Raw genomic sequence first — 25,347 nt, forward strand, 5'->3', positions numbered from 1 at the left:
ATTGAGCTGGACCAGACTTTTAATGTCCTAAAATGATTGTAAAGCACAGTATCTGCCAGATTGTCATCTGGGGACAGGAAGGGAAATTTGACTGATAAAGATGTAAAGAAAGGCCATGTGCAGTGGCTCACACATGTAATTCCAGCTCTTTGGGAGGCCGAGGCAGGCGGATCACTTGAGGTTGGGAGTTTGAGACTAGCCTAACCAAAATGGAGAAACCCCATCTCTACTAAAAATACAAAATTAGCTGGGTGTGCTGGCACATGTCTATAATCCCAGGTACTTAGGAGACTGAGGCAGGAGAATAGCTTGAACCTGGGAGGTGGAGGTTGCGGTGAGCCGAGATCATGCCATTGCACTCCAGCCTGGGCAACAAGAGCGAAACTCCAGCTCAAAAAAAAAAAAAAAAAAAAGGTGAAAAAGTGACAATAGTGGCAGGAGAATGTTTTTAAAGAAATGGACTCGGCTGGGCGTGGTGGCTCAAGCCTGTAATCCCAGCACTTTGGGAGGCCGAGATGGGCGGATCACGAGGTCAGGAGATGGAGACCATCCTGGCTAACATGGCGAAACCCCGTCTCTACAAAAATACAAAAAACTAGCCAGGCAAGGTGGCGGCGCCTGTAGTCCCAGCTACTTGGGAGGCTGAGGCAGGAGAATGGCGTAAACCCGGGAGGCGGAGCTTGCAGTGAGCTGAGATCGCGCCACTGCACTCCAGCCTGGGTGACAGAGCGAGACTCCGTCTCAAAAAAAAAAAAAAAAAAAAAGAAATGGACTCATACTGTACTTCCTGTTCTGACTGTTGCTGTCTCTTAGAGATTCTTCCTACCTCAGCAAATACAGACCCACTCATTTCTTTTTAACAGCTGCTCAACATTGCATTGTATGATTTTATAATCATGCATCAAAATTTATTTTGTCATCCCCTATTGATGGCCCCTTGGGTTGTTTCCAGTTGTTTGCTATAGTTATGAAACAGATCGCAGTAGACATCCTTGCATCTTTATAATTACTGCAATTATTTCTATGGTGTAGATTCTTAGAAATGGAGTTGTTGGCATGAAAGGTATATATATTTAAAAAATTCTGATAGCCATTGTCAAATTGTTTCAATATCTGGTCCCATCTTTCCCTCCATTGCTCTTTGTTTTTATAACATTGCTGTCTATTTTTAATGTTGTTGTTGTTTTAAGATAAACTTTAGTATAATTTTGCCAAGTCTTATCAGGTTGTAGTTTTGAATGAGTACAAGGATGAATTAGCTACCACATCTGTCTTGGAAAGTTCACAGTTGGCCAGGTGCTGTGGCTCACGCCTGTAACCCCAACACTTTGGGAGGCTGAGGTGAGAGGATTGTTTGAGCCCAAGAGTTCAAGACCAGCCTGGGCAACATAGGGAAACCTCATTTCTGGGGAAAAAAAAAAAATTAGCTGTGCATGTTGGCACATGCCTGTGGTTCCAGCTACCTGGGAGCCTGAGGTGGGAGGATCGCTTGAGCCCTGGAGATAAGGCTGTGATAAGCCATGATCTTGCCACTGTACTGCATTCCAACCTGGGTGACACAGTGAGAGCTTGTCTCAAAAATAAATAAATAAATAAAAAAGTTCACAGTCTGGCAGGGATTGGGGGTCGGGAGGGTGTTTTAGTGGGAGCTGGAGGAGGGGGTGACAGCTGCAAAACAGTTACTTGCATCCAGGCCAGGGATACCATGGAAGGCTTGACCATGGGTTCTGGGAACCCTCAAGAAAGGGGCATTTTGAGTTTGGAGCAATCTGGAAGCCCTCTACAGAAGAGGTTTCATGCCTAGCCTTTGTAATGGTTACAGAGCACTTTCTGGAACAACAACTGATCGAATTCTCACAATAACCCTTTGCATTTAGGTAGTGTTGTTATCTCCATCTTCCAGATGAGGAAACAAGTCTGGAGGATGAAGGTCTTGCCCGACTCCAGCCTCCCAGCTCTTAGGTGCCTTTTCCTTTTCTCTTTTCCTTGCTTTCCAAGCATCTCTCCCTGACCCCCAACCTCCTGTCCCCCAACCTGAGCTTCACTGGCTGGGCTGGCAGAGCCCTAGGCAGAGGACATGCTCAAGGACACTGCACATGGCTGTGCTGCCTTCTTACAGAGGACACACATCCGGTGCATTGGGCTTTCACAACAGGCTGGACCCTGTCCCTGCTCTGGGACCCAGATCACAGAAGCTGCCTCACCCCTCAACCCAACAACGCCAGGTCATCTCATCCTTTCTCCAGGCAAACACCTCTCTCCCTTCTGCCTGTTAACCTAAAAAAATCACGGGACCAGAAAACCAAATACTGCATGTTCTCACTTATAAGTGGAAGCTAAATGATGATAACTTATGGACACAAAGAAGGGAACAATAGACACTGGGGCCTACTAGAGGGTGGAAGATGGGAGGAGGGAGAGAATCAGGAAATATCAGTACTGGGTATTTGGCTTAGTACCTGGGTGACGAAATAATCTGTACAACAAACCCCCATGACACAATTTTACCTATGTAACAAACCTGCACAAATAGCCCGGAACTTAAAACAAAAGTTAAAAAAATAACTGCTGGGAGGCCGAGGTGGGCGGATCACGAGGTCAGGAGATTGAGACCATCCTGGCTAACGTGGTGAAACCCCATCTCTACTAAATATATATATATATAAAATTAGCCAGGTGTGGTGGCGGGTACCTGTAGTCCCAGCTACTCGGGAGGCTGAGGCAGGAGAATCGCGTGAACCCGGGAGGCGGAGCTTGCAGTGAGCCAAGATCACGCCACTGCACTCCAACCTGGGAGACAGAGCAAGACTCTGTCTAAAAAAAAATTAAAAAATAAAATAAAATAAAGACCTTTTCAAGTTCATTTGGGTTAAATATTGCCCCCTTCCTGCAGCTTTTTAAAATGCGCATTCCTCTAACGGGAATCCATAGTAATTCCCTACTTTCTTTGCGAAAGTTGTTGCATCTTTTCCCTCTTTAGAAAGGCCCGAGGCTGTCTGGGAATTAAACTGCCACTTAACCCCACATTTACTTACATCTTTACCACCGCGTCTCTTCCTCTCTCACCCCGTCCCCATGGCCCAAGTCTTTAGCCTAGCATTCACGTACCCTTACTGGCAATCTTGGGGGAAGCCTCAGAAAATAGTACAGCAGAAAGCCCAGCGTGGAGGAGCCAGTTGGGAAACTCAGCATGTGGGCACTCTGCTTCTCTGCGCGGAGCCTCCCCTGTCATCGGCGGATCCAGCCCATCTCAGGTTAGACTACAGTCTGTAACCCCTAGCCTCTAACTCCTCGCGCCCCTCTGGCCTCCGTCACTGTCGTGCCCGTCGTGGGGACAGATGGGAGGGAATTATGGTACTTACGGCTGCTCTTCGCCGGCTCTTGCTCCCCCGCGTGTCGGTAAGCGAAACTGCAGCGAGGCCCAGAGTCCTCTGCCCACTCCCCTCGGAGTTCAGGGAGAACGCTAAGGGCGACGAGCCAGGCTCAGGGAAACCGGGCGCCCATACGCTTCTAGTCCCTCTCACCTGGATCTTCTGCGTCAGGTTACATGCTTGCGCTAGTTTTTCTTTTGTTTCTTTAATTTTTTTTTGTAGAGACAGTGGATGTGTGTGTGGGGTGGGGGGGTGGGGGGGGTGGGGGGGGCGGGGTTGGGGCTCACCATTTTGCCCAGGCTGGTCTCGAACTCCTGGGCTCAAGTGATCCACCTGCCTTGGCCTTCCAAAGTGCTGGTACTACAGGAGTGAGCCACCACGCCCAGCCTGTTTGCGCTGTTTTCTGAGGCTTTCTGCCAAATTGCTTTCTTTCCTGGTGAGAAAGTCACCCCCTAGAATTGGGGTGTCCCAGCGGACTTGCCGGGTGGTTGAACTGAAGGATGTCCTCCAACCTCACCTTCAGCTGTGGCCTGGCTGGGGACCCAGCACGTGGTTCAACGCCATGGGAATCACCGGTTTCTCCTTTGGAGAGAGTCACACTTGGAGAGGCCATTCTCAACTCTCCACAGCTTGCTGTGTGTCCCTGAGTGAAGTATTAACCTCTGTGAACCTCACGTGCCTCCTCTGTAAAGTGGAGCTTCCATATTCTAGCATTTGCCTCATAAAATTGTCAGTATGATTACATGGGCTAGTATAGGTTGCAGGTGGAGAGCCAGAGGATAATCACCACCACCACACTAGGGCACTCACTGTGTGCCTAGGCCTAGGCATTTTGAAATAACCCTATTAAAAAAGGATCATCCGGCTGGGTGCGTTGGCTCATGCCTGTAATCCCAGCACTTTGGGAGGCCGAGGCGGGCAGATCACGAGGTCAGGAGATTGAGACCACTCTGGCTAACATGGTGAAGCCCCGTCTCTACTAAAAATACGAAAAAATTAGCCGGGCGTGGTGGTGGGCGCCTGTAGTCCCAGCTTCTTGGGAGGCTGAGGCAGGAGAATGGCGTAAACCCGGGAGGCCGCGGAGCTTGCAGTGAGCCGAGATTGCACCACTGCACTCCAGCCTGGGCCACAGAGCGAGACTCCATCTCAAAAAAATTATGATAATAAATAAAGGATCATCCACAGATAGATAAATTGAAGGTCAGAGAGATTTAGTGATTGCATGGGGTCACACAGCAGAGCTAGGACTGGACTCAGAAAGACATGGATACACAAGTGCTGGGAGATGTGGGTGGAGTCTAAGGTCTGTGAGTTTACAGCAGGGGTCCCCAACCCAGTTGCAGGACCAGTGCGGGTTTGTGTCCTGTTAGGAACAGGGCTGCACAGCAGGAGGTGAGCAGCAGGCATTACCGTCTGAGCTCTGCCTCTTGTCAGATCAGCAGAGGCATTAGATTCTCATAGGAGCAGGAACCCTATTGTCCCCACATGCAATAGATTGCTGCACTCCTTATGAAAATCTAATGCCTGATGAACTGAGGTGGAACAGCCTCATCCTGAAACCATTCCAGTGGCCCCACTCCAACCCATGGAAAAACTGTCTTCCAGGAAACTGGTCCATGGTGCTAAAAAGATTGGAAACCGCTGGTTTAGAGGGTACCCAGGGGCCTGAAAAATAACCTGGCCCTGCCTCCTTTTGGTTAATGCTTTCTTCCTCTAATGGATTATTCATCACCGAGAGGTGATCCAATGCTTGAGGGGTCAGGGACCTAAAAGACCATCCAGGCCTATTTCCATATGGAGAGAGGGAAGGGACTTGTCCAGTTCCACAGCTGGGCAGCACAGATCTGGATTGGAGCTCAGGTCTCCTAGTCCTGTGCTCCTGCTGCTCCTTCCCCCACTGGGTGAGCAGTTCTGCAGGGGGCTGCCACTCCTATCCACAATCAAACTGCCCACTCAGTCGGAGCACCTCTCCAGGAGCTGCCCACTGGCTACCCCTGACCCCACTTGGCTGGGGACTTCTGCTACCCGCTCCCTCCTCTCAAGCAGCTGATTGGTCTAAGCAGAGAGGAAACCAGTGCCATTCTGGCTCCCAAGTGCTGATGCAAGACCAGCAACTATTTACTACTCGTGTGTGTGTGTGGTGTATGTGTGTATATTTTTTTCTTTTGTTAGAAAAGGGCTAGCGCAGCATATAACAAGTGATTTATGGTGGCGTCTTCCAGTAGATTGATTGTATTTTGTTCCTTCTTTGTATTTATTTATTTATTTATTTATTTATTTATTTTTGAGACAGAGTCTCGCTCTATTGCCCGGGCTGGAATGCAGTGGCCCCATCTTGGCTCATGCAAGCTCCGCCTCCCGGATTCACGCCATTCTCCTGCCTCAGCCTCCTGAGTAGCTGGGACTACAGGCACCCACCACCACACCCAGCTAATTATATATATATATATATATTTAGTAGAGACAGGGTTTCACCATGTTAGCCAGGATGGTCTCGATCTCTTGACCTCGTGATCCCCCCGCCTTGGCCTCCCAAAGTGCTGGGATTACAGGCATGAACCACTGGGCCTGGCCCCTTCTTTATATTTTAAAATTTCTTTAGTAATGAACAAACATTAATAAGACAAGAAATAAAAAGCTGTTTTAAAATTTCTCTTAAGCAAAAGGCCAACAATCATTTTTAAAAAGAGCGGGATAAGAACAGATTGTTCTCAGGAAAAAAAAAAAAACAAAAAACGGCTCTTAAACATAGAAACAGATAACCAACTTTGCTTGTAATGATAGAAATGCAAACTAAGATTATAATTAATTACTATTTCTTATCAGATTGGGAAAAATCCAAGTTTTACAGCACGTTCTCCTTGGAAACAGGCACCCTCATACATTGGTAATGGAAATGCAAAATATTTCTGGACCTTATGGAGGAGAATTTGGCAATAGCTAGCAAAGTTACATGTGCATTTACCCTTTGACCAAGCAATCCCATTTATAAGAATAGATCCCATAAATGCACTGGTAAAAATACCAATTGATGCATGCATAAGATTGGTCATTGTAACTCTATTGTAATAATAAAAGTCTGGAAACAGGGCCAATGTCCATCAACAGGGAGTGGTTGAACAAGCCACCCAATGGAGGACTCTGAGGCTGTACAAAGGACGCAGGAAGATCTTGACAGACTACTGTGGAGAGATCTCTGTATTAGATTGTTCCCAGAATGAAAGCCAGAAGAATGTTCAGAACAGGCAAATCTATGGAGAAAGAAAGTAGATTTGTGGTTGCCTAGGGCTGTGTGTGGAGGATTGGGGAGGGGAAACTGCATGATAGCTAAAGGGTTGGGCTTTCTTTTCTGGGGTGATGAAAATATTAAAATTTAGTGGTGATAGTTATACAACTCTGAACAATACTGTACTAAAAACTATTGAATTATACACTTAAATGGGTGAATTTTAAGGGGGAGGGCAAAGTGAGAAGATGGTATATAGTATGCTACTGCAGTAAAGAGAGAATATATGATTAAATTAAACAATATAAGGGTAAGCATCAACAACACAAATGTTATTTTGTCAGTCAGGATGCAATGAGGGAAGCAGAATCATGTTGAAGTTATGGGTTAGGGCATTGGTCCCCAACATTTTGGCACTAGGGTCCAGTTTTGTGGCAGACAATTTTTCTACAGGACTGGGAGGTAGGGGGATGGTTTGGGATAAAACTGTTCCCCCTCGGATGATCAGGCATTAGTTAGATTCTCATAAGAAGCATGCAACCTAGGTCAGGTGTGGTGGCTCATGCCTGTAATCCCAGGACTTTGGGAGGCTGAGGCGGGAGGATCACTTGAGGTCAGGAGTTCAAGGTCAGCCTGGCCAACATGGTGAAACCCCATCTCTACTAAAAATACAAAAATTAGCCACATGTGGTGGTGCACACCTGTAGTCCCAGCTACTTGGGAGGCTGAGGCATGAAAATCGCTTGAGCCTGGGAGGCAGAGTTTGCAGTGAGCCGAGATTACACTACTGCACTCCAGCTGGGGCAACACAGTGAGACTCTGTCTGAAAAAAAAGAAAAAAAAAAAAAGAAAGAAAGAAAGAAAAAGGGGGAGGGGGGTGGCACAGTGGTTCACGCCTATAATCCCAACACTTTGGGAGGTTGAGGTGGGTGGATGACCCAAGGGCAGGAGTTCAATACCAGCCTGACCAACATGGTGAAACCCCATCTCTACTAAAAATACAAAATTAGCCAGGTGTGGGGGCGAGCGCCTGTAATCCCCGCTACTGGGAAGGCTGAGGCAGAAGAACTGCTTGAACCCAGGAGGCGGAGGTTGCAGTGAGCCGAGATCATGCCACTGCACTCCAGCCTAGAAGAAAGACTGAGACTGTCTCAGGAAAAAAAAAAAAAAAGGAATCATATATTTGATTATTATGTTGGAATTGTTATTTTGAGACCGTTTTGAGGGGTTGGCTCAGGGCTCATTAATTGCTAGCTGTTATCATTATGTTATTTTTCAAAGGCCATTCCAAATACTTCCTTCTTTAGGAAGTCTTCCTGAACGATATCTTAAGGACTAATGACTGAAAGATGCTCTTCCTCCTTTGATCCCCAAAGTAGTAACTACACCTATCATGGCTTTTCTGGCTTCTTGCCTTGGGATAAAGATGCCTGAGACCCCATTATCCCTAAATTCAAAGAAGCTGTAAATGCCTTTAAGGCAAAAAGGACATGGACATCCCCCAAGGGTCTGAAGTGCAACCCATTCTGGTGTATTTAATGGGTATCTTTTTGTTTCTATGTGTCTTTGCAAGTCTGTGTTGTTTGATGTAAATGCATTTGTAATATTTTTATTGATATTGTCGTATAGGTCCTATTTGGTTTGGTTATTTACTTTTTCTGCCTAGCACTAGGTGTTTAAATCCATGTTGCCACGAATACACGGGGTCCCTTGCTTTGAGTGCTGCACAGCGTCACATTTTATCCATCCGCTCTCACAAGAAAGGGCGCTTAGATTGTCTCCAACTCCTAGCAACCATAGCAACACAGCAACCAACATCCTCCTACGTGTCCCTTTATGGGCCTGCAAGAGAATTTCAGAGATCTATATCAAGGAGCTGGATTTTAGGGTTCTCCCATAATTTCCCTCATTACTGCCAGACTGTTTTCCAGATTGACAGCCACAGGCTACTCACACCAGCTCGACAGCTCCATATTCTCCACCGACATTTGGCATTATTCAGCTTTCTAATTTTTGCCAGTCTTAATGGGTGTAAGTGATAATCTCATTGTCATCTTTCTGAACACTGAAAAATCTCTTCATATGCTTGCAGAGCTGCTGAGGTTGTGGTTCCTTAAACGCCAGCTCACATCCTGAGGTTTGACTTTCTGCGCCTGAGGCGGCGGGCCCAAGGCTCATCCCTCCGCCCCGAGTCCTGAGAGGCGCGAGGAGGGTGAGCCTGCTAGATGCCTTGTGCGCATCTATCTTCAGGGCTGGGGAGGCTGGGCGAACTCCTGGGGAGGAGACTGGGTCAGGGGCACCTGCGGAACTCGGCGTGGCCCCGACCCGCCGGCTTCGGGCGCGGAGCAGTGGGCAGGTTAAGGGAGCAGGAGGAGGGACCTGCATCCTGGTCCAGGACTGGGGTGGCCGCTGCATCAGCGTTCCTAGAAGGCGGGGCGTGGGATCTGGCGGAGCGACCGCCCCCTCCTCTCGGCTCTCCGGGCCCAGCCCCAGCGGACGCGCACCTCGCACCCGGGCGCCAGCGCGCGCAGGGGCTGCGGAACGGCGGGATGCAGGAGGAGCTGGCGTGGGAGACCGACGGCCGTGAGTTAGCCTGGCTGGAGGACGGGGGTGGGGGGTCGAGGCCGAGAGGACCCCCGCATCCGTTTGGGGAGTGTCAGGGGTGACGTTGTTGCCCTCCAAACGGCCACCTCTGACTTGGGTGTCTGTGTGGCTCCGAGCGGAATGGTTACCGGTCCGCGCAGCGGGCCAAGGGGACCTTGCCCGTGCGTCTGGGACACGGGGGCGCCACCCGCCAGGTGAGCGGGGAGCAGCGGTTGAGAGGTTAGCTACAAATAATAAGGGTAATAGTGATCCTTGACTGCATGCTGTACTTTGTGTGCCAGGCCTTCACCCAGGAGAGGCACGTCATTTGATCTTCGCTTCGGCCATTTGGGTAGGACATTACGTTATCTTCATTTTGCAGATGACAAACTGAGGCACAGGGTGTTCAAATGAGTTGTTCAAGGTCACGCAGCCATTGGGTGGTAGAAGTGCTGAAAGCCCCAGCTCCCCGGAATGCTGGGGCTGGATAGCGAGTGGAGACCGCATCGGATGGGGCACGCAGTCAGAGGGGAGGAGCCTGACTGGCCACAGGTGGGATAGGGGCAACTCTAAGCCTCCCTCAGGAAGTGCGCCCAGTGCCAGGGCCTCTAGGCCGGGCAGCAGCGTCTGTGTGGGCATCAGCTGGCCTGGGGCAGCTTTGGCTGCACTGTCTGGGAGAGGGGAGAGAAGGATTGTGTCGGTGTCTGCACTGTGAGTCCTTGATCCTGCAGCCCTGGCTGAACCCCGACAGCTGAATCGCCGACAGCTGCCTGACAGCTGCCCCGGGGGCTCTCCCTCAAATGCGCATAGTGCAGCTCACTGGATTCCTTTGAGACCTATAGTGTCCAAAATGCTGGCACACTGCATCTACTCAGCTGAGGAATGTGTTGGGGATGGGAATGCTCAATCAAGATGCTAATTATTTCAGAGTAGGTACATGATTGTGTCTGGGGTGGAGGATCACTTGAGGGGGCCTGCGAAGAATGTGTAGCCATGGAGCATTGGTGTGTGTGGCAGAGAATTCTGGGCAGAGGACCCAGCATAGGCAAAGGCTCAGACAGCTCAGTGGGTATTGGATGTGGGAGGTGGATGGAAGAGATGAGACGGAACTTGATTTCATTCTAACTTAACCTTCTGTGGCCTGGCTCTAGGTGGTGTCTGCTGGCTTCCCTCTGGGACTCCTGGCTGTTTGCCAAACCAGGCCAATCGCCCTAAGCTGCAGATAAGACACAGGGCGCCAGTCAGGAAGGGACCTATACGGATCTCTTTCTTCACCCTCCCCCAATTTTACAATGGAAGAAACAGACCTACAAGGGGGATGTGGCTAGCCCAGGATGCTGCTGCTAGAAAGTGGCAGGGCAAGAACCCAGGCCGCTGTAAGCTCACACCTGAAGAGACAGCTCTCTTTGGCTACCAGAATTTGACCCTTCGCCTTGGAGGAATAATAGTGGTGATGGTGATGGTGGTGGTGGTATGGTCATTATGTGCCAGATACTGTGCCAGGGGGCTTTCATATCTCGATTCTAATCATTATATTAACCTTGTAAGGAAGCTCATGCTCCCGTTTTGCAGATGAGGAAACTGCCTAACGCAGCTAGGAAGTGGTTCACCCAGAGTTGAACCCAGGACTGTGTGATTGCCTCCCGGGGTTGCAACTCTGAGGTCCACAGGTTGTATCCATGAGGCCCCAGAAAGCTCAAGATCCTCTTTCACATCTGGAGAAGTCTGTGTGGAATTTATCTAGAAAAGCAAACTGAATGGCAGGCCTGTCTCTCACCTCAGTGAATCTTAGCCTTCCCTACCAAGACACTCATCACCTGTCCCTGGATACACAAAGGGGCTGGGTTCAGACATTCATACTGGACCAAACATTAAAGCTGTGGGGTCACTTGCCCTGCAGTGACTATGCAAAGGGCCAGCAAATGTTTGTCTGTGTTAGTATGTGTGAGCACTTTGGGAGAGGGGACAGGCATCTATTCGTATGGGGATTGTTGGTATCACTCATACAAGCAGATATTTTTTTTTGTTTCTGTTTTCTTTTTTCTTTTTTGTTTTTTTTTTGAGACAGAGTCTCACTGTGTCGCCCAGGCTGGAGTGCAGTGGTGTGATCTCAGCTCACTGCAACCTCTGCCTCCCGGGTTGAAGCAATTCTCCTGCCTCAGCCTCCTGAGTAGCTGGGACTACAGGTGCACCACCATGCCCAACTAATTTTTGTGTTTTTAGTAGAGATCGGGTTTCACCGTGTTGGCAAGGATGGTCTTGATCTGCTGACCTCGTGATCCATCCACCTCAGCCTCCCAAAGAGCTGGGATTACAGGTGTGAGCCACCACGCCCGGCCTGTTTGTGTTTTCTTTTTAGAGACAGGTCTCACTCTGTTGCCCAGGCTGGAGTGCAGAGGTGCAATTATAGTTCATTGGCAGCCTCAAACTCCCGGGCTCAAGCAATCTTCTTTTTTTTTTTTATTTTTTTTATTTTTTATTTTTTATTTTTCAAGCAATCTTCTTGCCTTAGCCTCCTGAGTAGCTGGGACTACAGGCATGTGCCACCACACCTGGCTAATTTTTTAAAAAACTTTTTTGTAGAGATGGGGGTTTTGCTTTGTAGCCCAGGCTGGTCTCGAACTCCTGGCTTCAAGCCATCCTCCTGCCTTGACCTCCCAAACTGCTGGGATTGCATGCATGAGCCACCATGCCTGGCTCAGAAGCAGAGTTTTGTGGGTTCCTACTGTGCCCACCTTTGGGACTGCTGTGAGCTGTGGGTGGATCAGGAAGGGTCAAGTGTGGCCAGGGCCTCCAAAATGCTTGGAGACTAGACATCCTCACAATTAAGAGCTGTCAGGATGACGGCAGCAAGGGGCTCCGGTAGGGATCATCTGGCCCTGGGTCCTCCTGGCTCAGACGCTAACTTGCAGTCTGACCCTGAGCCCACAGCTGTGTGTGACAGGGGTGGGCAGGGGGAGCTCTGAGGTTCCCTTTAATCTGAGACTCTGTGCTAAAGGTGCAGCGATGAGGGTGAGAGGAGCAGAGAGAAGAGAGAGACCACAGAGAAGGAAAATCGAGTTGGCCTCAGTGTGGGCAGGTGAAAGCTGGTTAGGATTTGGGCAAGAGGGGTTGGAAGAGGCTGGGCACTGTGGCTCACACCCGTAATCCCAGCACTTTGGGAGGCCGAGGCAGGCTGATCACTTGAGGTCAGGAGTTGGGGACCAGCCCAGCCAACCTGGTGAAACCCTGTCTCTACCAAATACACAAAAATTAACCAGGTGTGGTAGCACACACTTGTAATCCCAGCTACTGAGGAGGCTGAGGAGGGAGAATCGCTTGAACCTGGGAGGCGGAGGTTGCAGTGAGACAAGATCATGCCACTGCACTCCAGTCTGGGCAACAGAGGGGTTGGAAGAAAGGGTGGAGGAGCAAGGAGATGGAAGGTACAGGAGTGGGGTAAACGTGCTTCTGGCCTCACCCGGCGCTGGCACGAAATAGGTGGCTCAGTAAATCCTGGCTGTTTTCTACACTAGACTGAAAAGGTGGTTACTGACTCCAGAGGGAGTTAATTTCATTTCCTTCCCCAAGAGCAGCTCTTGGGAGGGTACATGAAACTTGGATAATGGGGCACACATTTAGGCTGCTGCAAATGGCTTTGCCCTGCTCTTCCGTCTTCAGGGTTTCACCACGTCCTGGTTGCGTGGCTGTGGGATGAGTTAATGAAGAAGAGCAGCCTGTCTAGGGAGGACCCTGACCTTGAGAGGGAAGAGGGCTGTGCAGCTCTGCCCCCATTCCTAGCTGAAAGACCCCTGCCCCAGCAATGTCCAGGAGTGGGAACAGGCTGTTTACCTCTGGTGTCTGCAGTGTGGGGGATCCTCCCCCTCATCCTGCACCCCATTTTCTCCCCATAGTGCTTCCTCTGGAGAGGCAGCTCCACGAGGCCGCCCGCCAGAACAACGTCAGCAGGATGCAGGAGCTGATTGGGAGGAGGGTTAACACCAGGGCCAGAAACCACGTGCGTAATGGGCTTCTCTGAATCGGGGCACCTGGGATAGTGTCATGATAATGCCAGTACACAGGGGCAACAGTTCATCTGAGCTACAGGCAGGTGCATTTGCATGTGTTAACTTGGAGGGAGGCTCAGGCTCTGTCCTCATGGCCTGCATTGTCTCGAGGAATCTAAGGAATCTAAGGCTTAGAGTGGTTGGACCCCCACCCAAGGTCAGGGTCAGGATTCCAAGCCAGGCTTGGCAATTCCAGAGGTCAAACTCTTGACTTCTGGGACCCATCTGAGAAGTTAGAGCCAGGAGGGCTAGGGTCAAAGGTCAGCAGCCAGAAGCTGGGAGATGGGCAAAAGAAGAGGACAGACATTACACAAAGCATCCCACAAACAATTCATTCTCTCTGTGATAAGTTGTCGTAACAGCGTGTGCAGAAGGGTCGGGAAAAGCCTCCCAAGGAGGTGGCTTTTTTAATTTTTTTCTTTGAGACAGGACCTCACATCACCCAGGCTGGAGTGCAGTGGAACAATCACAGCTCACTGCAGCCTTGACCTTCCTGGGCTCAGTTGATCCTCCCACCTCAGCCTCCTGAGTAGCTGAGACTACAGGCACGCACCACCATGCCAGGCTAATTTTGTATTTTTTCTAGAGATAGGGGTCTTGCTATGTTGCCCAGGCTGGTCTCAAACTCCTGGACTCAAGCTATCCTCCCACCTCAGCCTCCCAAAGTGCTGGGATTACAGGCGTGGGCCACCTCACCCTCCCGGAAGTGGCATTTTTGAGGAGCCAGGTGAAGGACAGTATTCTAGGCAGAGAGAACAGTATGGGCAGAAACCCTGAGGAAGGAAGGAACAGCTGGGCTCCGGAGAGGGGATGTGGCTTGCCTGAGACCACGCAGAAAACTAGTGCTTCCTTTCGTTGTCCCCTCATAAGCTGAAAACTACAGAGGGGAGAAGTGGGCACAGGGGCCACAGGCCAGCTTCCCCCAGGCCTGCTTGGATGGCATTTTGAACTGCCAGGGTGGTCTGAGAATGAGATGGTGCATCAGACCCCTTCAGCCCCATTCTGAGAGAAGGAAGGGGACAGAACCCAGGGACTCCAGTGCCTCTCAGGGACTTGGAGGATAATCCTTGGCCACATGGGCTTTCCAGCAGGGACAACAGCAGGAAAAGGCCTAGAGGTGGGAAGCTGCTTGGCATTTCTGAGAAGCAAGGGTGGGCAGCGCCAGACCATGCAGCGCCTCATCCTCTCCAGGGTCAGGAGTTTATTCTGAGAGCCATGAGAAACTAACGAGTTTTAGATGGGGACAGATGGGTCCAGCCATTTTACTATGTTGGCTTTGGTCGCCATGCAGGAGAGGAGCATGTGATAGAACGGAGGGGACCAGAGCCAGCAAAGACCCTTTCAGCCTGCAGACCAGCTGTCCTGGCGGAGGGTGTGGGAGGTGGTCCAGGCAGCCAGGTGGCAGCAGCACCTGACAAGTGTCATCTCCCTCCGGGCAGGTGGGCAGGGTGGCCCTGCACTGGGCTGCAGGTGCAGGGCACGAGCAGGCTGTGCGTCTGCTTCTGGAGCACGAGGCTGCTGTGGACGAGGAGGATGCGGTAGGGGCCCTCACAGAGGCACATCTGTGTGTGCGTGTCTGTCTGTCTGTCTGTCTCAGGGTGCTGGGGGGCACTGGAGATCTCTCTGGGTCTATGAGCCGGTTGCTGAGATTGCTGCTAATATGCAGACATTCAGGTGCAGAGTGGCAGGGAGTCAAAGGCTTCAGGTGCCAGGGACACTGCACTGGTTCCATGTTCCTCCTATACAGTAATGAAGAGCTCTCCACTTTCAAGGGTCTTTCAGTTCTCAGAGAGCCTTTTCAGTCCCTCATGAAAGCATGTGAACAGGGAGAGGGCTGTAGAACAGATAACTGGGTGGATTGATAGAGGCCTGATTAGCAAAAGCACCAGGAGGAAGGTCTCTCATGATATGCCACAGGGCTCTGCTTCAATCAAAGTCTTGGATAAAGACTAACAGTCTTAGTTAAACAATTGGCAGGCAGTGTGTTGCGGAGAGAGAGCACTGATGAGTTACGGGGTCTGTAAAATTATCTCTACAGGTTTGGGAAAAAGGCTGAATCTAATAATGACATTTGAAAGGGATACTCTTATGGCTTTGTCTACATTTAAATTTTAAAAAGTGCCTGGGCGCGATGACTCATGCCTGTAATCTCGGTACTTTGGGAGGCCAAGCGGGTAGATCACTTGAGCCCAGGAGTTTGAGACGAGCCTGGGCAACATGGCGAAACTCCGTCTCTACCAAAAAATACAAAAATTAGCCAGTCTTATGAGCTGGTGTCTAAATAAATAAATAGGTAAAAATTTTAAAATAAAAAATAAAACCATAAACTTCCCTGCAGCGACTTAGTTGTCCGTGAAAACAATTTTCTTTGTTCCGGCTTCTCTCTGCTCCCAGGCCCTGCTGTGTGGGGGTTGATTACTAGTTGGGGTTGAAGTGAGGCAGCAACCCTTACCTCCCCATTCCCCAATCCTGTCTCTTCCCTGTACCTGCTTAGGCCTCATTTAGGGATGCCTTTAGGAGCAGAACGTCTAGGATCCTTAGTCTGAGCTCCCTGGTGAAACACTAGAGGCTCTTGCATCAACTCTTTCTACCCACAAAGACCCCCACTATCACCACTATGCTGTCACTTGTTCCTTCAAGGGTTTAGTGAAAAAAGAAGCTATGAGGGAGAACAGTAAGAGGGGGCCCTTTTAGAAATCCCCCCGGTTGGCTGGGCGCGGTGGCTCACACCAGTAATCCCAGCAGTTTGGAAGGCTGACGCAGGAGGATCACCTGAGATCAGAAGTTCCAGACCAGCCTGGCCAACATGGTGAAACCCCGTCTCTCCTAAAAATACAAAAATTAGCCAGGTGTGGTGGTGCACTCCTGTGATCCCAGCTACTGGAGAGGCTGAGGCAGGAGAATCGCTTGAACCTGGGAGACGGAGGTTGCTGTAAACCTAGATTACAGCACTGCACTCCAACCTGGGTGACAGAGTGAGACTCCGTCACAAACAAACAAACAAACAAAAACCTCTCTGTTTCTTTTGCAAATGGCAATACGTAACATTTTGAAAAATAAGACAGCATGGTGGGCTTGCCTGCTGTAGTAATGGGGTTCAGGAGATACTGGAGAAAGGAGATCCTGTTGCTGGAGGAAGATCTCTAGTGATATGCCACAGGACTCTGGCTTGGATAGTTCCTAGGAACTATGTATGTGGGGAAAGCTGGTTTAGGACTGTGACATATCCCGGGGGTCCTCACTGTCAGGAGGCTTTGGCTCCCATGGCTCTCCCTCCCCCAGTCCTGAGCCTTTACCCTTTTTATTCCTGAGCGCTTGTGGACTTCTTCCTCTGGACTCTGCCGGTGCTTGTTCTTTTTCCTCCCTCCTGCAGCCAGCCCACAGTTGCTGATATTCTACCAGGCGCTGAGCTCTGAGCCAGTGCCGGGTCTCCTGGCCTCTTCAGCTCTAGTTAAGGCCAGATGTAGACCCTCATTTGTTTTTTTTTTTTTTAATTTTAAAAAATATGCCCCAATCTTGGATGATAGACCTTCATTTGAGGCTCTTTGCTGGGTCCAACACCTTCCCTAGGATTTCAGGAGGAAGAATTTAAATGCTTGTGGTCCTTGCTGTCTCCTACTTTTGGTCAACTTTTGGCATCCTCTTGAAATTTTGCAAATAGTCCTTTGATTCCACCCTGGCTTCATCCCAAACATGGTGCCTCTCCCTGGGACTCCATTCACAGAAGGCTTGTAGTGTGGGATGGCTTTCCAAACTGGGATATAGAGGGGACCTATATCACACACAAAAACAATGTAAAAATCCTAAAACCCCCTCTTTGACATTCTGTTCTTTAAAGGCCCTTGGTTCTTTCCTTGCCTTGGGCCCAGCCTCTGCTCCCCTCCCTCTCTCCAGTGCTGTCCTTGTCTGCACCGCCCCCTTCCTGCTTCCAAATTCCCACCTGTTTCTAAAGCAGAGCAGAGCAACTCTCTTTGGATGCTCGGGAGCCTGCTCACTGCTGATCAGTGAGTTCCCTCTGAGTTTCATCTTTTTCCTCAACCCTTTGTTGAGGAAAAGGCTTTTACCTAAACACAGTTCCCTCCCTAAGAGGAATTCTGGTGCCAGCCGCTAAGACCCCTTTTCTTGGTACCCCTCCAAAGGCTCCTGGTGGAGCCACACCCAAGGAGGCACTGCAAAAAACCATTCCCAGGATCTGGCTGGCTCTTGATGTATCCCCAGAGCTGAGTTTGGAGGCCTGGGGTTGCTCTTCACAGAGAAGAAAAGACTCCAGGGAGATGGGGGAAGTGTGGAACCCTACTGCAGTGGAGGTCACTGAAGGGGCTCTGGGGACCCTGGAGCACGCACCGTGCAGATGTGGAGGAAGAGCACCCTGCAAACAGGCCTGGGGCTGCCCTGAGTGGAGGCACAGACATATTTTCAGTTGCTCAAGAGAGTTGGTGGAATGGAAATTGCAGGATTGCAGATTTCAACAGAGCTCGAGGAGGCATTTCTTCCTTTTCTTTTTTCATTTTTTTTTTTTTTTTGGAGACGGAGTCTTGCTCTGTCACCCAGGCTGGAGTGCAGTGGCGTGATCTTCGCTCACTGCAAGCTCTGCCTGGAGGAGGCATTTCTAATAGAAGCCAGTGTTTGACTGTGCAGGGATGTCTCGTGAGGTGGTGTGGTGCTGCAGACTTAAGCTATCTGCTTTGAAGATATTCTATGGGATATTTATTTATTTATTTATTTTTGAGACAGGCTCTCACTCCGTCGTCCAGGCTGGAGTGCAGCAGTGCAATTTTGGCTCACCATAACCCTTGCCTCCCGGGTTCAAATGATCCTCTCACTTCAGTCTCTCAGGTAGCTGGGACCACAGGCACACACACCACCATGCCCAGCTAATTAATTTTTTTGTAGAGACAGGTCTCACTATGTTGCCCAGGCTGGTCTTGAACTCCTGGGCTCAAGCGATCCTCCCACCTTGGTCCCTCCCAAAATATTAAGGTTACAGGCATGAGCCACCATGCCCAGCCTCTATGGGAGATTTAAACAATCTATTCTTAAACACCAGTCCAGGAAAAGGTCTTCACCAGTCATAGCAAATCAGAAAACAGGGACAATGTATTTTTTATGAAGCTACATTTGTTTTTTGTCTTTGTTTGTTTGTTGGTTTTTGAGACAGGGTTTTGCTCTGTCACCAAGGCTGGAGTGCAGTGGTGCGATCACAGCTCATTGCAGCCTCTATCTCCTGGGCTCAAGCAATCCTCCCACCTCAGCCTCCTGAGTAGCTGGGACCACAGGAGTGTGCCTCCATGCCTGGCTTATTTTTAAAAAATGTCTGTAGAGATGGGGGTCCCCCTATTTTGCCCAGTCTGGTTTCAAACTCCTGGGCTCAAGTGATCCTCATCTCAAAGTGTTGGGATTACAGGCGTGAACCACCATGCCCAGTTATGAAGCTTTATTTGCCAAGAATATATTCTAAGATTGGTTCCTTACAAATTTTTTCTTCTAAAATGGTCTTTCTTTATGAAATGATGATGAAAGTAAATGGCAGCCATTTTGTTTGTTTGTTTGTTTGTTTTGAGATGAAGTCTCACTCTGACGCTCAGGCTGGAATGCAGTGGTGGATCTCAGCTCACTGCAACCTCCGCCTCCTGGGTTCAAGTGATTCTCCTGCCTCAACCTCCCAAGTAGCTGGGATTACAAGTGCCCACCACCACGCCCAGCTAATTTTTGTATTTTTGGTAGAGACGGGTTCCACCATGTTGGCCAGGCTGGTCTTGAACTCCTGACTTCATGTGATCCTCCCGCCTCAGCCTCCCAAAGTGCTGGGATAACAGGCATGAGCCACCGAGCCTGGCCGGCAGCTGTTTTATTTTTAAGTTTCATTTAGCAAAAAATAAATTTAAGAAGTTTGCAACAGTACATCAGCCTCTATTTTAAAAAAAAAAAAATTGATCTTAAAATTCCTAAAGCTTGGAGCTCTCTGGACTGAGTGGCACTTATAGTTCCTTCTGGTTGTATGGTTTAATCATAAGGCACAGGGCCTGGCTGGCACGGCCACGCCTTCCCACATTCTTCTCACCTCCTGTATGTCCTCTCCCCCAGTTTGGGATGAACGCGCTTCTCCTGTCTGCCTGGTTCGGCCACTTACGAATCCTCCAGATCCTGGTAAACTCGGGGGCCAAGATCCACTGTAAGAACAAGGTAAGGCTTCAGCTGGTAACCCTCTATCCCCTCAGCTCCCCTGGCCCTGGATGCACAGGTCTCCCCCCACCTCTACTCCCCACCCCCACTTGCCCCTCCAGTCCCCCACCTGCCTTTGCCTGTCCCTCTTTCTTCTGATCTCCCCCACCTCTCTTTACTATTCAGTGAGTTGGGACAGTCCCCAGCCCTCTGACTGGCCTCCTTGTTTGTAGGAGAGAAATCAAAGTAACTCCCTCAGAGGGTAGTTAGGAAAATTAAATGAGAAGGAGGTGAGGTCTCCTCCACCCTCCTGCCAGGCCCTGTACCCCTTGTGCTCAGTGTGGTGGGGTGAAAGGAGCAAAGCATCATTTACCAAGTGTGGTATGGTGGGCGAGTTACTCTATCAGCCTGCACTGTGGTTTGAGGGAGCAGGGCCTCAGCAAGTGAGAGTGCCTGGAATCCCTCTGCTGCTGTCTCACCTTTTAGGGTGTCAGTCACCCATAGGAAAATGCAAACATTTCTGGGCCAAATCCCTCAGCCAGGAGTTCTCACATGGGTTCTTGGAGAAAATTCAGAGGACCTATGAACTTGGATTGGAAAAAAGTGCATATTTATTTTGGCTAACTTCTTGAAAATTTAGCATTTTTTTCTTTCTTTCTTTTTTTTTTTGTGAGCTGGAGTCTTGCTCGGTCACCCAAGCTGGAGTGTAGTGGCACGATCTCAGCTTATTACAACCTCCGCCTCCTGGGTTCAAGCAATTCTCCTGCCTCAGCCTCCAGAGTAGTTGGGACTTTAGGCACGTGCCACCACGCCCGACTAATTAGCATTTTTTTCATCGATGAATGTAGGTAATATTAGTACTTGTGACTTTGTCACTAACAGAAAATGTAGCTATTTTCATATCACATGAAAGTTTTTGCAGTTATCTTAAAATACTCCTTACATTTATCATTACACTGAAATTATGGCAGTGATTAGACCCTTCAGTAGATCTTGTTGTTTAACGGGTCAGTAAGGAAGCACATGTGTTACTAGATTGAAAACTTGGTTTGTAATATTTTGATAACTTAATTTCAATATAATTGGTTTCCTTTTATGGTAGGCAGAATAATGTCATTTCAAAGATGTCCATATCCTAATTCCTAGAACCTCTGAACCCCCAGAACCTAACACGCCAATAGGAATTTGTTGGGTGTGATGCGATGTGTGTGAGGTGTGATGAAGGAGGCAGGGGTGGAATGATGCGAGCCACTAGCCAAGGAATTTGGTCAGCTTCTAGAAGCTGGAAAAGGACAGGAAATGGGTTTTCCCCAAGAGCTTCCAGAAGAAACACAGCATTGCCAACCCAATTTAGACTTCTGAACTTCAGTATTGTAAAATAATAAATCTGTGCTGTTTTACACCATGAAGCGATGGTAATTTGTTATAGCAGCAATAGAAAACGAATACACCATTGTAAGCCTGTTTATTTGATTAAATATTTTTCCTGTATAATTTTTTTTTTTTTTTTTGCATTTAAGTAAATGTTATTCTGAGAAGGGGTCTATAGGCTTCACCAGATGTAAAAGGGTCGTGGCATGTAAGAGGTCTGTCTCATGTCATTGTTAGGATCCTGTTGGCAGTGGTGGGAGTGCCTGAAAGCATTTGGGTTGGAAAATCCATCCCAGAGAACCATGTCCCTATGTGGTGGGTCACAAGATCTGAGCCAGAGTGTGGGAGGGAGGGGCCAGCAGGAGGGTACCCTGTGAATACACCCAGGTTCAAGCTCAGGGTTCTGCTGTCTGGTCCTGCTGGCCTGGCCTGGCTTGGCCTTGGAAGGGCTCAGTGGCCCTGGGGAATCCAGTGTTGTCTTAATGTAGTATACTATAAACAGAGTTGTGAATGAGCCTCCATGTTCTAGAATGAGGAAGGCAGGGTCTTGGGTGTATGTGGAGGGTGAGGTTCTGAGTCATGGACTCTTCTAGTTAAGCAGATCCCCTCTATATTCATTTTCTGGTTTTGGCAACAAATCACTCTAAAATTTAAAAGTAATGAATCTGAAAGTAATGATATATTATTTTCCACAATTCTGTGGTTGGCGGGCAGTTCCTGTGGCTTTGCCTGGGCTCACCTGCAAGGCTGCAGTCAGCAGGTGAGTGGGCTGGGGGCTGGCTGGCCCTGGAGGGTCTCGCTCACATGTCTGGAGCCTCTGCAGGAAGGTTTGGAATGTCTGGGATGGTGTGGCTAGTTTCTCCAGGTGGCCACTGATCCTTAGGGAGTCCAGCATAGACTTCCTTACCTGTCTGCCTCAGGGCAGCAAAAGATCCAGAGCAGAACTGGCAAGGGCTCTAGAGGCCAAGGCTGGAAAGCCACGTGGTATCACCTCCATTGCATTCAAAAGCCCGTCGCAGGACCAGTGTAGATTCTCGGTGAGAAGAGTGGCACCATCCTGGGGTGTGCCTCCAAGGGCAGGAGGGATAGATGCAGCCAGCTTTGCAAATGATAGACCCCACTATTTCTTTCAATCTCTTGTTCAAGGTCTTCCCCAAAGGGATTCATCCCACCTGTAGATGCCACAGGCCCAGTCCTGCTTCTGCCCTGAAGCTTTCTCCTTTCCCTGCTGTTTACGTAGCTCTACTGGTGATAGTTACAGTTTTACTAAACTACAGACTATAATAAGATTTCAGCAGTTTTTCCATTAATATTCTAAATGCTTTAGTCATTTTGTCTTCTTAGTCTCTTCGAATCTTGTGATGATTTCTTAGTTTTTCCTTGTTTTCCGTGACCTTAACTCTTTTGGAGAGTAGTAGTCAAGTATTTTGTGGAATGCCCTTCAATTTGGGTTTGTCTTATGTTTTTCTCATGAAAATCATCAGTCCAGGGCTATGGAATTTGGGAAGAACACAAGAGGGAAGTGCCCTTCTCATCCCTTCATATCAAGGGGTCCATGATACCATCATGAAATACACACATTGGGCCGGGCATGGTGGCTCACGCCTGTAATCCCAGCACTTTGGGAGGCCGAGGTGGGCGGATTGCCTGAGTTCAGGAGTTCGAAACCAGCCTAGGCAACATGGCGAAACCCCATATCTACAAAAAATACAAAAATTAACCGGGCGTGCTGGAGGGTGCCTGTAATCCCAGCTCCTCGGGAGCAGAGACAGGAGAATTGCTTGAACCCAGGAGGCAGTGAGCCGAGATTGTGCCACTGTACTCTAGCCTGGGAGACAGGGCAAGACTCTGACTCAAAAAAAAAAAAAAAAAAAAGAAATACACACATTGAAAGTTTATACTCACTGAGATTTGACCACTGTCAAGATGTAAAACACTGTTCTACTGATTTTTATGACTCACTGTTGGGTTGCAAACAGGACTTCAAATAATCTGACCTTAATGCAAGGCAGAAGTAGAAGCCCTGGGGCATAAATATAGTATTTTCAAGCCTCCCTCCTTTTGCTTCTAGGCCCCAGAGACCTTCTTCCTGTCCACCCTCAACCCAAGCCACTTCCCTCTACTCCCTGCAGACCACATCTGCTCTTAATCTGCCCTAGAAGGTGAGGAGGTCACTTCCTAGTGACATACACTGGTCACTTAGTCACCTGCTTCTTCTTTAGCAGCTGTATCAAGGGAGGCAGATGCCTAGAACCTTCTTAATTATTCTGGAGGCTACTAGTGCTATATGACCTCATCATACATGTTTGAATTAATTTTTAGTTGATAAAATACTTTTCCTGTAGGTCCAGTCCTCTCAACCACCCACTGAGGTGGTCAGGGATTATGATGCTAGTTTGTCCTATGTGAAAATGGAGGCTCAGAGAGGTGGAGGTAACTGGCCCAAGACTCTGGAGCTGAGGGGTGCTGGAGCTGGGATTTGAACTTTGGCATCCTGACTCCTGCCGGCCCGTCTGAGGCTGAGTGGGCAGCAGAGTGGGTTATCCCTGGGGTCCATTCATCATTTATAGTGTTGTGTCCACGGGGAGGCTGTGTTCTGGGTCCCAAACGCTCGCTGTCTGGGAGACTGGCAGCATGTGAAAAGGGCCTCCCTTCGCAGACTGCAGGGACCTTCCTGCACTTGTTTCCAGGATGGCCTGACCTTACTGCACTGCGCAGCCCAAAAAGGCCATGTGCCTGTGCTGGCGTTCATAATGGAGGACCTGGAGGATGTGGCCCTGGACCACGTAGACAAGGTGAGAGTGCCTCAGGGCTACTCATCATTCCCATTGGGCGGGGGGCTCCTGGGGCCACTCTTGCCCACTGAGCTTACCACATTCCTTGGGTGCATCCTTTGATCTGTGGGCATATTGCACCTGGCCTGGGGAGCCGCTGGTTGGGAAGAGGTGTTGGGGCACAAACGAGCAGAATACAAGCAGAACACAGTCAGTTGCCGCAGAGAGGCCCTGATCAAGGACTAGGTGGGTTAGAAAAGCAAGCCATTGCTTCTGCTTCCTGGAGGAGGTGGCATTTGGTAAATAAACTGGATTTGTGGGTAAGATTGGAAATCAGGGGTTGGAAGGGGCACCAAATGGAAGAGCGAGGCTTGTGGGAGCTTTAGGGACAGGAAAGGGCTCTAGTGTGAGTTCTGAGGGGCTGGAATCTTAGGAGGGAAGGTCTGATGGGTGGTTGGAGGTCCCTCTGGAGATCTCAACCCCCATCCTCAAGAATCTGTTTATTCATTAGACAGCAAGGAGCCACCTAAGGACTGGCCAGGGAGGGACCCCAGCAAGTGGCTCTCGTTGGGAAGTTGGGTCTGGGCTTTCCAGGCAGGGTGTGGGAAGGCAAGTGGAGAGGACAGTGTCTGGGGCAGGAGAGGCCACTGCAAAGCCAGAGTGGTTGGGAAACAGAGGCCAGGTGGGCAGAGGCAGGTATGCCCACTGACAGAGTGAGGAAGGCTCACACCACTTCTCCTCCTGGCCAGCTGGGGAGGACGGCGTTTCACCGGGCAGCTGAGCACGGGCAGCTGGATGCTCTGGATTTCCTTGTGGGCTCTGGCTGTGACCACAGTGTCAAAGACAAGGTACTGTGTCCGTGAGGCTCTGGGATCCTGACCAGGGTGCAAAACTTGCCAGCTTCCAGGCTCTGGCTCCTCACCTGTGTCCACGTCTGACTCCCATTGTGCTTGAGGGCCATGTGGCCCAAAGACGAGAGCGTATTTAGTGTTCATCCAGCAGGCCCTTCACTAGCATGCATTATGGGCCAGCCCTATGCTACAGGTTGGTGGCAAAAAGATGCCCAAGACACCATTTCTTACTCGAGGAACTCAGTGCCACAGCCATAGTAAGGATTTCTGATCTGACGTGGCTGGCCAGGGTGGCAGATCTGGGTGGTTGGTAGTGTTGCCTGGAGTGCGTTGAGCAGGGCTGTAATCTACTGGGGCTGTCTGTTGTTGGCAGACGTGGGGAAGTGTTAGGGGGTGGTAGCCACACAACTGCTCTGCTATGGTTATGGCAGGAATAGGATGGGAGCATGGAGGAGGGAACGCATCATTCAGGGCTTGTAAGCAGTGTTTCACCAATCTGAGAAGGGGCAAGTGATGGGGACCGGAGGGTCTACCCTATAAATGACTCTTATCATTGGACCCTTGCAAATCATTAGGGAAAATATATTACAGCAAATTCTTTTTTTTTTGAGGTGGAGTCTCACTCTGTTGCCCAGGCTGGAGGGCAGTGGTGTCATCTTGGCTCACTGCAACTTCCGCCTCCCGGGTTCACACCATTCTCCTACCTCAACCTCCCTAGTAGCTGGGACTATAGGTGTCCGCCACCATGTCCGGCTAATTTTTTTGTATTTTCAGTAGAGATGGGGTTTCACCGTGTTGGCCAGGATGGTCTTGATCTCCTGACCTCGTGACCCGCCCACCTTGGCCTCCCAAAGTGCTGGGATTACAGGCGTGAGCCACCACGCCCGGCCTGTTACAGCAAATTCTAAATGATGCCTCCAACAAAGAGATTAACTCCATTATTAATCTTCTGGTTAATGTGCT

At 49.6% G+C, this 25,347-nt stretch overlaps 1 protein-coding gene across 1 annotated transcript in view; it reads left to right on the plus strand.

The window, feature by feature from the left end:
• The first annotated feature begins 8,459 nt into the window (after positions 1 to 8,459).
• Positions 8,460 to 25,347, plus strand: part of ANKDD1A (ankyrin repeat and death domain containing 1A) — a 42,155-nt gene continuing 25,267 nt past the window's right edge. Inside the window, exons 1-6 of the mRNA XM_008016271.3 lie at positions 8,460 to 9,180; positions 13,074 to 13,177; positions 14,666 to 14,764; positions 19,311 to 19,409; positions 23,450 to 23,554; positions 24,283 to 24,381. Of these exons, the coding sequence (XP_008014462.3) occupies positions 8,823 to 9,180; positions 13,074 to 13,177; positions 14,666 to 14,764; positions 19,311 to 19,409; positions 23,450 to 23,554; positions 24,283 to 24,381 (864 nt within the window). The 5' untranslated portion in view covers positions 8,460 to 8,822. The remainder of the gene's footprint in view (positions 9,181 to 13,073; positions 13,178 to 14,665; positions 14,765 to 19,310; positions 19,410 to 23,449; positions 23,555 to 24,282; positions 24,382 to 25,347) is intronic.

This window comes from Chlorocebus sabaeus, chromosome 26 (assembly GCF_047675955.1).
Source record: "Chlorocebus sabaeus isolate Y175 chromosome 26, mChlSab1.0.hap1, whole genome shotgun sequence".
Taxonomy (NCBI): Eukaryota; Metazoa; Chordata; class Mammalia; order Primates; family Cercopithecidae; genus Chlorocebus; species Chlorocebus sabaeus.